Source organism: Heptranchias perlo, chromosome 10 (assembly GCF_035084215.1).
Source record: "Heptranchias perlo isolate sHepPer1 chromosome 10, sHepPer1.hap1, whole genome shotgun sequence".
Taxonomy (NCBI): Eukaryota; Metazoa; Chordata; class Chondrichthyes; order Hexanchiformes; family Hexanchidae; genus Heptranchias; species Heptranchias perlo.
In genome coordinates, this window is record NC_090334.1 from 4270782 (window position 1) to 4283110 (window position 12329).

General features: G+C 46.8%; 1 protein-coding gene across 2 annotated transcripts in view; it reads left to right on the plus strand.

Moving 5' to 3' along the window:
• LOC137326238 (1-phosphatidylinositol 4,5-bisphosphate phosphodiesterase beta-2-like) overlaps positions 1-12329 on the plus strand; it is a 200927-nt gene that overhangs the window by 128471 nt on the left and 60127 nt on the right. For both annotated transcript variants that reach the window (XM_067991148.1, XM_067991149.1), the window contains 2 exons: positions 5107-5274; positions 6034-6133. In XM_067991148.1, the coding sequence (XP_067847249.1) occupies positions 5107-5274; positions 6034-6133 (268 nt within the window). The remainder of the gene's footprint in view (positions 1-5106; positions 5275-6033; positions 6134-12329) is intronic.

A 12329-nucleotide genomic window follows, 5' to 3' on the forward strand; every position in this document is an offset into this window, starting at 1 on the left:
ACAGGCAATGACTAGCATTTAAAGAATTAATACATAATTTGCAACATATATATATATTCCTTTAAGGCACAAAAACCCAACAGGAAAAGTGGTCCAACCGTGGCTAACAAGAGAAATTAAAGATAGTATTAAATCAAAGGAAGAGGCAAATAAAGTTGCCAGAAAAAGCAGTAAGCCTGAGGATTGGGAGCATTTTAGAATTCAGCAAAGGAGGACCAAGAAATTAATAAAGAAAGGGAAAATAGAATATGAGAGTAAACTAGCAAGAAACATAAAAACAGACTGTAAAAGCTTCTATAGGTATGTAAAAAGGAAAAGACTGGTGAAGGCAAATGTTGGTCCCTTACAGACAGAGACGGGGGAATTTATAATGGGGAATAAGGAAATGGCAGAGAAATTAAACAAATACATTGGGCCCGATTTTACCAGGGGTGCGGGTTCTCGGCGGGTGGGCCAGCGGGCGTGTTGAAAACGCGCCCGGTGAAATTAGTGGGTTTCCCGCGCGATCGCAGCAGGCAAACCACGAATTGGATTCACTTCCCTGCTCCTCCGGGTTCCCCGCTGCTGATCTGCGCGTCGGGCGGGCTGCGCATGCGCAGTAAGATCTGTCAGCTGGAGGCGCTCTATTTAAAGGCGCAGTCCTCCACTGACAGATGCTGCCACAAACAGCAAAAATTACAGCATGGAGCAGCCCAGGAGGAAGGCTGCTCTCAGTTTAATGATGCCTCTCTCCAGGTATCATTGGATGGGGTGAGGAGGAGGGGGAGGACAGAGATCTTCCCCCCGGCGGGCGGGAGGAAGCGGCCTGCCTCTGCCACCAAGAAGGCTTGGCTCGAGGTGGCAGAGGAGGTCACCAGCGCCACCAACATATCGCCCACCTGCATACAGTGCAGGAGGCGCTCCAATGACCTCAGTAGGTCAGCCACAGTGAGAACACGTAGTCTTTCCCCTACACTCCGTCTGCCACAACACTGCCCCCACCCCACATCTCCTTCGGCACTGCCAACACTACTCTGTCACATCACCCCTCATACCCACTCAAACCTCATCCTCATCTTACCTGCACCTACTCACCTCGCCAGTACTCATCCCGCCACTACCACGCAACCCAATCCTCATACAATCTCATGGCTCTATCCCATACTCACCCTCTTGTGCATCTCTCTCACGGCCAGCCTCACTCAACCTGCCACCACCTGTGCTGCAGCCACAGGGCATGCATCACATATGTGCAGTAGGCAGCGTAAGGCAAACGTGTCGTGAGCATGAAGGGGATGCACAAGGGTGTTTGAGGGTTTGTCATGGGTGTTACTTATATTGAATTTCAGAATAACTCACATCACACATTATATTGGCACCACTACTGCCATGTCTTCGCGAATCCTGTCCGGTTTGTGCAATAATGCCCGCTCCTGGGTATCACTATGAGGACCCACCACTGATGCCACCCATTGTGTCACTGCAGAGTGGGTGTAGGTGTATTTGCAGGGCTCTTCTGCGCAGACGACTGAGAGACATTGGGGATGTCCCCGGTTGCACCCTGGAAGGCTGTGGAGGAGAAGTTTGGGAGGGCAGTGGTGACTTTGACAGCGACAGGTAAGAAGATGGTGTACAGGCCAGCCAGGAGCAGCTCAGCATGAAAGAGGCCGCAGAGGTCCACGGCTACATGTCGACTGACTCTGAGCCTCCGTGTGCACTGCTGCTCAGAGAGGTCCAGGAGGCTGAACCTCGGTCTGTGGACCCTGTGGCGAGGGTAGTGCCCTCTGCGACGCATCTCTCTCTGCGGTAGCCCTCCCTCCTGCTGTACAGGTGGATGTGTCACAGCACTCTGTTGTGGAGCTCCACGTGTCAGAGGTGGACGGCGTGGATGGCGAGGCTGGTGAGGCTGGTGATGCTGTTCGCCCTCCGAGGAGGTCATGACTGCAGCTACGGCGGCCCCCATCCGGAAGATGTACATCTGAGGGGGTCCGCAAGGTAGGTACATGTTTCTGGACCCCGGGGTAAGTGTGCAGGTTGGTGACTTCGACCATCAGGAGGAGGGTGGTGGAGGCCAAACTTTGTCCCAAGTGACAGAGCGGCCTCCTGCAATGGGTGAGGGTCTCCCCTGCCACCTGTCAAATGGACCTTTGCAGCTGCCACAGGCTGACAGCTGCAACACGTCCATTTCAACTGGGAGTGTTTCCCCCAGTGTGGGAAACAGTCCCATGTTTATCCAAAATCACACACAGTCCCTTAATCAGGTCAGTTAATGACCTGAACAAGCAAAGTAAATACTCTCAAGTGGCATCCCGCTGGCTTTAATTGCCTGCGGGATTCCCACCAGCGGGGGCTGCCCGCGCACGCCAGCGCGTCATCGGGGAACCCGGAAGTGAGCGGGATCGAGGCGCGATCCGGTCCCGCACCTGGATTTCGGGATTTTCGGGGCCCCCCCCGCCGAGAACGCACCCAGTAGCGGGTGGTAAAATCGGGCCCTTTATGTCTATCTTCATGGAAGACGACACAAAAAACCTCCCAGAAATATTCGAGGACCAAGGGTCTGGCGAGAATGAGGAACTGAAGGAAATTAGTATTCGTAAAAAAAAAGTACTAGAGAAATTAATGGGACTGAAAGTTGATAAATCCCAAGGACCTGATGATTTACATCCCAGGGTTTTGAAAGAGGTGGCTATAGAGGAAGTGGATGCATTGGTTGTCATCTTTCAAAATTCTATAGATTCTGGAATGATTCCTGCAGATTGGAGGGTGGCAAATGTAACCCCACTATTTAAGAAAGGAGGGAGAGAGAAAACAGGGAACTACAGACCTGTTAGCCTGAAAATGCTAGAATCTATTATAAAGGATGTGATAACAGGACACTTAGAAAATAATAATAGGATTTGGCAGAGTCAACATGGATTTGTGAAAGGGAAATCTTGTTTGACAAACCTATTGGAGTTCTTTGAGGATGTGACTAGTAGAATAGATAAGGGGGAACCAATGAATGTGGTGTATTTGGATTTTCAGAAGGCTTTCGATAAGGTCCCACACTGGAGGGTGGTGAATAAAGTTAGAGCACATGGAATTGGGGGTAATATACTGGCATGGATTGAGAATTGGTTATCAGACTGGAAACAGAGAGTAGGAATAAATGGGTCTTTTTCAGGTGGCAGACTGTGACTAGTGGGGTACCGCAGGGATCAGTACTTGGGCCCCAGCTATTCACAATCTATATCAATGATTTGGATGAGGGGACCGAATGTAATATTTCCAAGTTTGCTGAAGACACAAAACTAGATGGGAATGTGAGTTGTGAGGAGGATGCAAAGAGGCTTCAAGGGGATATAGACAGGCTAAGTAAGTGGGCAAGAACATGGCAGATGGAATATAATGTGGAAAAATGTGAAGTTATCCACTTTGGTAGGAAAAACAGAAATGCAGAGGATTATTTAAATGGTGAGAGATTGGGAAATGTTGATGTTCACCTGGGTGTCTAGAACCAGGGATCACAGTCTCAGAATAAGGGGTAGGACATTTAGGACTGAGATGACGAGAAATTTCTTCACTCAGAGGGTGGTGAATCTTTGGAATTCTCTACCCCAGAGGGCTGTGGAGGCTCAGTCATTGAGTACATTCAAAACAGAGATCGATAGATTTCGAGATATTAAAGGCATCAAGGGAGATGGGGATAGTGCAGGAAAATGGCATTGAGGTAGAAGATCAGCCATGATCTTGTTGAATGGCAGAGCAGGCTCGAGGGGCCGGATGGCCTACTCCTGCTCCTATTTCCCAAGGTGAGGTGGGAGTGACTGCCCTTGACAACAAGGCAGCATTTGACCAAGTGTGGCACCAAGGAGCCCTTGTAAAATTGAAGTCAATGGGAATCAGGGGGAAAACTCTCCAGTGGCTGGAGTCATACCTAGCACAAAGGAAGATGGTAGTGGTTGTTGGAAGCCAATCATCTCAGCCCAGGACATTGCTGCAGGAGTTCCTCAAGGCAGTGTCCTAGGCCCAACCATCTTCAGCTGCTTCATCAATGACCTTCCCTCCATCATAAGGTCAGAAATGGGGATGTTTGCTGATGATTGCACAGTGTTCAGTTCCATTCGCAACCCTTCAGATAATGAAGCAGTCCGTGCCCGCATGCAGCAAGACCTGGACAACATCCAGGCTTGGGCTGATAAGTGCCAGGCAATGACCATCTCCAACAAGAGAGAGTCTAATCACCTCCCCTTGACATTCAATGGCATTACTATCGCCGAATCCCCCACCATCAACATCCTGGGGGTCACCATTGACCAGAAACTTAACTGGACCAGCCATATAAATACTGTGGCGACAAGAGCAGGTCAGAGGCTGGGTATTCTGCGGCGAGTGACTCACCTCCTGACTCCCCAAAGCCTTTCCACCATCTACAAGGCACAAGCCAGGAGTGTGATGGAATACTCTCCACTTGCCTGGATGAGTGCAGCTCCAACAATACTCAAGAAGTTCGACACCATCCAGGACAAAGCAGCCCGCTTGATTGGCACCCCATCCAACACCCTAAACATTCATTCCCTTCACCATCGGCGCACAGTGGCCGCAGTGTGTACCATCTGCAGGATGCACTGCAGCAACTCGCCAAGGCTTCTTCGACATCACCTCCCAAACCCGCGACCTCTACCATCTAGAAGGACAAGGGCAGCAGGCACATGGGAACAACACCACCTGCACGTTCCCCTCCAAGTCACACACCATCCCGACTTGGAAATATATCGCCGTTCCTTCATCGTCGCTGGGTCAAAATCCTGGAACTCCCTTCCTAACAGCACTGTGGGAGAACCGTCACCACACGGACTGCAGCGGTTCAAGAAGGCGGCTCACCACCACCTTCTCAAGGGCAATTAGGGATGGACAATAAATGCTGGCCTCGCCAGCGACGCCCACATCCCATGAACAAATAAAAAAAAAGCCTCCGATACACCCTACCAGCACACATTTAGTGCTGTCCCATTACACCATACCAGGGAACACTTCGCGCAGCCTCCGACACACTGTACCAGGGAACACTTAACGCAGCCTCCGTTACTTCGTACCATCGTAGCAGGTATTGCTAATGTTGCTGACACACAATGTTTCCTGTTGCAGATTATATCAGGACAGTTTCTGTCGGATCGTAACACTAGGAGCTATGTTGAGGTGGAGTTGTTTGGGCTCCCCGGTGATCCTAAGCGTAAGTGGAGGACAAAATTGAACAGTGAGCCAAACTCCATCAATCCCCAGTGGAAGGACGAGGAAACGTTTGTGTTCGAAAAGGTAAAATGCAGAAGAGACGACTGGGGACAGCAAGCACACATTGGTTCTTGTTGTACCTGGACTGACGGACTCTGGGCTCGTTTTGTACCTGGACTGACGGACTCTGGGTTTCGGTTGTATCTGGATTGATGGACTCAGGGTACTGGTTGTATCTGGACTGAAAGTCTCCACTTTTGGCTGTTTACTCAGTGGAAGCTGAGTCTATTAAACAAAGTGCGCCGGGCTCATTAGCCCCAGTCCCCTTGTGCGCCAGACGCATTCGGCCTCAATTTTTGTGTGTGCAGTTTCCATGGCAATGGGTCCACAGCCCCATAATGTACCTGGAGCGTCTGCGTGGTGCTCCAGACACTCAGCAATGGCCCGTCTGCTCCTGGTTGGGCCTCTCCCACGTGCACGTCCATTCTGCATCGTTGCCCCCGTTATTATTAATCTTCGACAGCCTGATTCTTCAGAGGATTCTCGTCCCTGTCGCATTTATCAGCCAAGTGCAGTGATGCTGAGAGGGTCCTTAAGTGGCTGTGTTGCTGCCCAAAATACCGGCCCGCCCACATCACCATTCATAACATACCCGGAGTCCTACAAAAATACTTCAGTGGTCTGGCCTCTCACCCCGGGGCAACTTGTTCAGGTGCAGGTAGTTTTACTGCTGCAAAACACAAAGGCAGTCTGTGCCCCCGGTGTCTGAGGTGCTCCCGCTGTCTGTCATGTTCTGGCATTAAACTTTAACTGCAGTTTAAACAGATATGCCCTCACTTGCAGATCCTAGTGCCGGAGCAGGCTTCCGTTAGAATTGCCACTTTTGAAGATAGCGGAAAATTAATTGGACACAGGATTCTTCCAGTTACTGCTGTCCAATCAGGTAATCCCAGGACTGCTGCTTCTCCAACGCTGCATGGTTCCACCAAACCTGCTATCGCCATTATATGGACATACCCCACACTCCCGAACCTCATTATATGGACATACCCCACACTCCCGAACCTCATTATATGGACATACCCCACACTCCCGAACCCCATGATATGGACATACCCCACACTCCCGAACCTCATTATATGGACATACCCCACACTCCCGAACCTCATTATATGGACATACCCCACACTCCCGAACCCCATGATATGGACATACCCCACACTCCCGAACCTCATTATATGGACATACCCCACACTCCCGAACCTCATTATATGGACATACCCCACACTCCCGAACCTCATTATATGGACATACCCCACACTCCCGAACCTCATTATATGGACATACCCCACACTCCCGAACCTCATTATATGGACATACCCCACACTCCCGAACCTCATTATATGGACATACCCCACACTCCCGAACCTCATTATATGGACATACCCCACACTCCCGAACCTCATTATATGGACATACCCCACACTCCCGAACCACATTATGTGGACATACCCCACACTCCCGAACCTCATTATATGGACATACCCCACACTCCCGAACCACATTATGTGGACATACCCCACACTCCCGAACCTCATTATATGGACATACCCCACACTCCCGAACCACATTATGTGGACATACCCCACACTCCCGAACCTCATTATATGGACATACCCCACACTCCCGAACCTCATTATATGGACATACCCCACACTCCCGAACCTCATTATATGGACATACCCCACACTCCCGAACCACATTATGTGGACATACCCCACACTCCCGAACCTCATTATATGGACATACCCCACACTCCCGAACCTCATTATATGGACATACCCCACACTCCCGAACCTCATTATATGGACATACCCCACACTCCCGAACCACATTATGTGGACATACCCCACACTCCCGAACCTCATTATATGGACATACCCCACACTCCCGAACCTCATTATATGGACATACCCCACACTCCCGAACCTCATTATATGGACATACCCCACACTCCCGAACCTCATTATATGGACATACCCCACACTCCCGAACCACATTATGTGGACATACCCCACACTCCCGAACCTCATTATATGGACAGACCCGACACTCCCGAACCTCATTATATGGACATACCCCACACTCCCGAACCTCATTATATGGACATACCTCACACTCCCGAACCTCATTATATGGACATACCCCACACTCCCGAACCTCATTATATGGACATACCCCACACTCCCGAACCACATTATGTGGACATACCCCACACTCCCGAACCTCATTATATGGACAGACCCGACACTCCCGAACCTCATTATATGGACATACCTCACACTCCCGAACCTCATTATGTGGACATACCCCACACTCCCGAACCTCATTATATGGACAGACCCGACACTCCCGAACCTCATTATATGGACATACCCCACACTCCCGAACCTCATTATATGGACAGACCCGACACTCCCGAACCTCATTATATGGACATACCTCACACTCCCGAACCTCATTATATGGACATACCCCACACTCCCGAACCTCATTACACGCACATACCTCACACTCCCGAACCACATTATGTGGACATACCCCACACTCCCGACCTACGTTATATGGACATACCCCACATTCTTGAGCCACATTAAATGGACATACCCCACACTCCCGCACCACACTATATGAACACATCCCACACTCCCTAATTATATTATATGGACATACCCCACACTCCCTAATTACATTATATGGACATACCCCACACTCCCGCACCACATTACATCAACATATCCCACACTCCCGAACTAAATGATATGGAGAAACCCCACCCTCCTTAACCACATTACATGGACATACCCCACACTCCCGAAACACGTTATAGTGACATACCCCACACTCCCGAACTACATTACATGGATATGTCCCACACTCCCAAACAGCTTTATATGGACATACCCCACACTACGGAACCACATTGTTTGGACATCCTCCACAATCCCGAACCACATTATATGGACATACCCCACAGTCCCTAATTACATTATATGGACATATGCCACAGTCTACTCCACAACATGTAAAGTTACATTGAGTCTACAGAACAGAAATGGGCCATTCAGCCCAACTGGTCTATTCTGGTGTTTATGCTCCACTTGAGCCTCCTCCCACCCCTCTTCATCTAACCCCATTGGCTTTACCTTCTATTCCTTTCTCCTTTGTGTGTTTATTTAGCTTTCCCTTAAGTACATCTATGCTATTTGCCTCAACTACTCCTTATCGTAGCGAGTTCCACATTCTTACAACTCTTTGGGCAAAGAAGTTTCTCCTGAATTCCCTATTAGATTTATTACTGACTGTCTTATATTTATGACGTCTAGTTTTGGACTCCCCCATAAGTTAAAACGTTTTTCCTACGTCTACCCTATCAAACCCTTTTATTATATTAAAGATCATTATCAGGTCACCCCTCAGCCTTCTCTTTTCTCGAGAAAAGAGCCCCAGCCTGTTCAGCCTTTCCTGATAAGTATATAGTCTCAGTTCTGGTATCGTCCTTGTGAATCTTTTTTGCACCCTCTCCAATGCCTCTATATCCATTTTATAATATAGAGACCAGAACTGTGCGCAGCACTCCAAGTGTGGTCTAACCAAGGTTCTATACAAGATTTACATAACTTCTCTGCTTTTCAATTCTACCCCTCTGGACATGAGCCCCAGTGCTTGGTTTGGCGTTTTATGGCCTTATTAACCTGCGTCGCTACTTTTAGTGATTTGTGTATCTGTACCCAGAGATCCCTTTTCTCTTCTGCCCATTTAGACTCTTATTATCGGAGCAGTATGAGGCCTCCTTATTCTTCCTGCCAAAATGCACCACCTCACACTTATCTATATTGAAATTCATTTGCCAATTACACACCCATTCTGCAAGTTTATTAATGGATTCCTGTATTTTGACCCATTCTTCCTGTATTAACTACACCCCCCAATTTGGTGTCGTCCGCAAATTTTGAAATTGTACTTCCGATTTCCAGATCTAAATCGTTTATGTAAATTGTGAACAACAGTGGGCCCAGCACCGATCCCTGTGGAACACCACTTCCCACCTTTTGCCAGTCTGAGTAACAACCCTTAACCCCTACTCTGTTTTCTGTTTTGTAGCCAGCTTGCTATCCATTCTGCTACCTGTCCCCTGACTCCACATGCTCTGACCTCAATCATGAATCTACTATGCGGTACCTTATCGAAGGCCTTTTGAAAATCCAAATATATCACAGCTGCTACATTACCCTTGTCTACTCTTCCTGTTACTTCTTCAAAGAATTCAATAAGGTTGGTCAAGCATTGTTTTCTCTTCTGAAATCTGTGCTGACTATTCTTTATCATATTTTTGTTCTTTAGATGTTTTTCTATTATATCTTTGAGTAAAGATTCCATTATCTTTACTACCATCAACATTAAGCTAACTGGTCTATAGTTCCCTGGACTTGTTCTATCTCCCTTTAATACAGGGATAACATTAGCTGTCCGCCAGTCCTCTGGCACTATTCCCTTTTCTAATGAATTTTTATATATATGTAATAGTGCCTCTGCTATCTCTACCCTAACTCCTTTTAATATTCGTGGATACGATCCATCCGGACCAGGGGTTTTATCCTCCCTTTGATTAGTTTATCAATTATCTCCCCCCTTTCTATCTTAAATGTCTTTATACTTTTTAAATCTCTTCTTCTAATGTCATACCAACCATGTTAGTCTCCCTGATAAATACTGAGGCAAAGTAAGCATTCAATATTTCTGCCATTTCACTGTTGTTACCTGTGAGTTTATCTTGTGCATCCCTTAGTGACCCTATCCTTATCCTGATTTCTCTTTTGTTGGTTATGTGTCTGTAGAATACTTCATGATTTCTGTTTATATTCCTTGATAATTTAATTTCATAGTTTGTCTTCATTTCCCTAATTGTTTTTTGACTTCTTTTCTAACCTCTTCCTATTCCCTTTTGTCATCCTCTCCTTTATTGTCTATGCACTGAGAGTATGCCTTTCTCTTTAGTTTCAATTTTACCCTTATCTCTTTATTCATCCATGGTGTTTCATTATTGGTTATTTTGTTCTTGCTTTTTAGAGGAATATATTTCTCCTGAACTCTAATGATCACTGTTTTAAATATTTCCCACTGCTGTTCTATCTCTTTGTCTGTTAATGTTTTTTCCAGTTTACCTTCCCTAGTTCCATTCTCATCCCCTCAAAATTAGCTTTTCCCAATCTATTACTTTGGTCTTTGTCTTACTTACATTATTGTCTTACTTACATTACTGTGTCATTATTTTAAACCTTATTATGTTATGATCGCTATTGCCTAGATGTTCCCCCACAGTTATTTCTTTTATCTGCTCTGGTTCATCTCCCAATATAGGATCCAGCAGTGATTCCTCTCTTGTTGGGCTTCTCACATACTGACTAAGAAAGGAAACCTGTACATACTGTAAAATCTCCATTCCCCTTTCTCTACCTCCTCTTACCAGTTTATTTGGAGGTAGTTGAAATCTCCCATGGTTTTTATTCAATGTTTTTTATTCATTTCATAGATTTTCCTACATATTTCATCCTCCACTTCCCTTCCACTATTAGATGGTCTGTTGAATATCCCTATTAATGAGATCGATCCATTCTTATCCTTTGTCTCAATCCATATGGATTCTGTTTCTCTCAATATTAATTATGTCCCTATTTTCTATTGCCATTATGATGTCTCTAATTAGTACAGCTACCCCACCCCCTTTCTTCCTTCCCTATCTTTCTAAATATGTTATATCCTGCAATATTTAACTGCCAGTCCTGTTCATTATGTGGCCATGTTTCAGTTATCCCGACTACATCTGACACCACACTAGGAATTATTGCCTCCAGTTCCCCGGTTTTGATTTGGATGTTGTGCACATTGCTGTACAGATAATTTTAATTTGTTTTTAATAATTGTTCCTCTCCCTTTGTTTTTAACAGTAATTTTGTACTGATGTTCTATAACTATTTGTTCCCTGACCATTTATGTTACCCTTATTCCTTACCTTGGTCTGACCTTTACTCTCATCTCCTATTTCTGTTATCTTCAGGCTTATGTTATTTTCACCAGGCCCTTCCCCTGCTTTATTGGTTTAAAGTCCTATCCACAGCCCTATTTATCATTTCCACTAGGACTCTGGTCCCATTCTGGTTCAGATAGAGCCTGTCCCAGTGACACAGCTCCTTCCTGTCCCAGTACAGGTGCCAGTGTCCCATGAAATGGAACCCCTCCTTCACATCAATCTTTCAGCCACACATTCACCTTCCTGATCTGCCTATCCCTATGCCAATTAGCATGTGGCTCGAGTAGTAACCCCGAGATTACAACCCATGCGATCCTGTTTTCTAATTTGGTTCCTAACTTCTGATATTCCCTTAGCAGGACCTCCTCCCTTTTCTTCCCTATGTCATTGGTCCCAACATGGACCACGACAACTGGATCTTCCCCCTCCCTTTCCAAGTTCCTCTCCAGTTGCTCTGAGATGTCCTTTACCCTTGCACCAGGTAGGCAACGCACCCTCCCGGACTCTTGGTCGTGACTGCAGAGGACGCTATCTATCTCCCTAATTATCGAATCCCCTGTGATTACAACCTTTGTATTCTGCTTCTCCCACCCTTGGACTGCCTCCTGCTCCATGGTGCCATGGTCAGTGATCACCCAGCAGCCTATATCCTTATACTCACAGTTAGCAAGTACACTGTACTTGTTGACAGGACCAGTGTCTGTGGGACCTCCTTCTCCATCTTTCCTTGGTTCCCCTTACCCTATTAACAGTCACACTCTCTCCTTCCTGTACCTGTACTTTCCTCTGAGGTGTGACTGTACTCTGGAGGAAATTATCCAAAAATTCCTCCCTCCCCCTGCCCCCCCATGTGTCGGAGTGACTCTAGCACTCCAGCTCAAGGACTCTGAGCTGGAATGACTCAAGGCAGAGACATTTCATGCAGCTGTGGCAATCTGGGACAGTTTCACTGTCCACAGACTCCCACATATTACAGTCCTGACACACAGACTGTACTGCCATTTCTAGTTTTTATTTATTTATTTGTTAGTAGTAACTTAATTCAAGA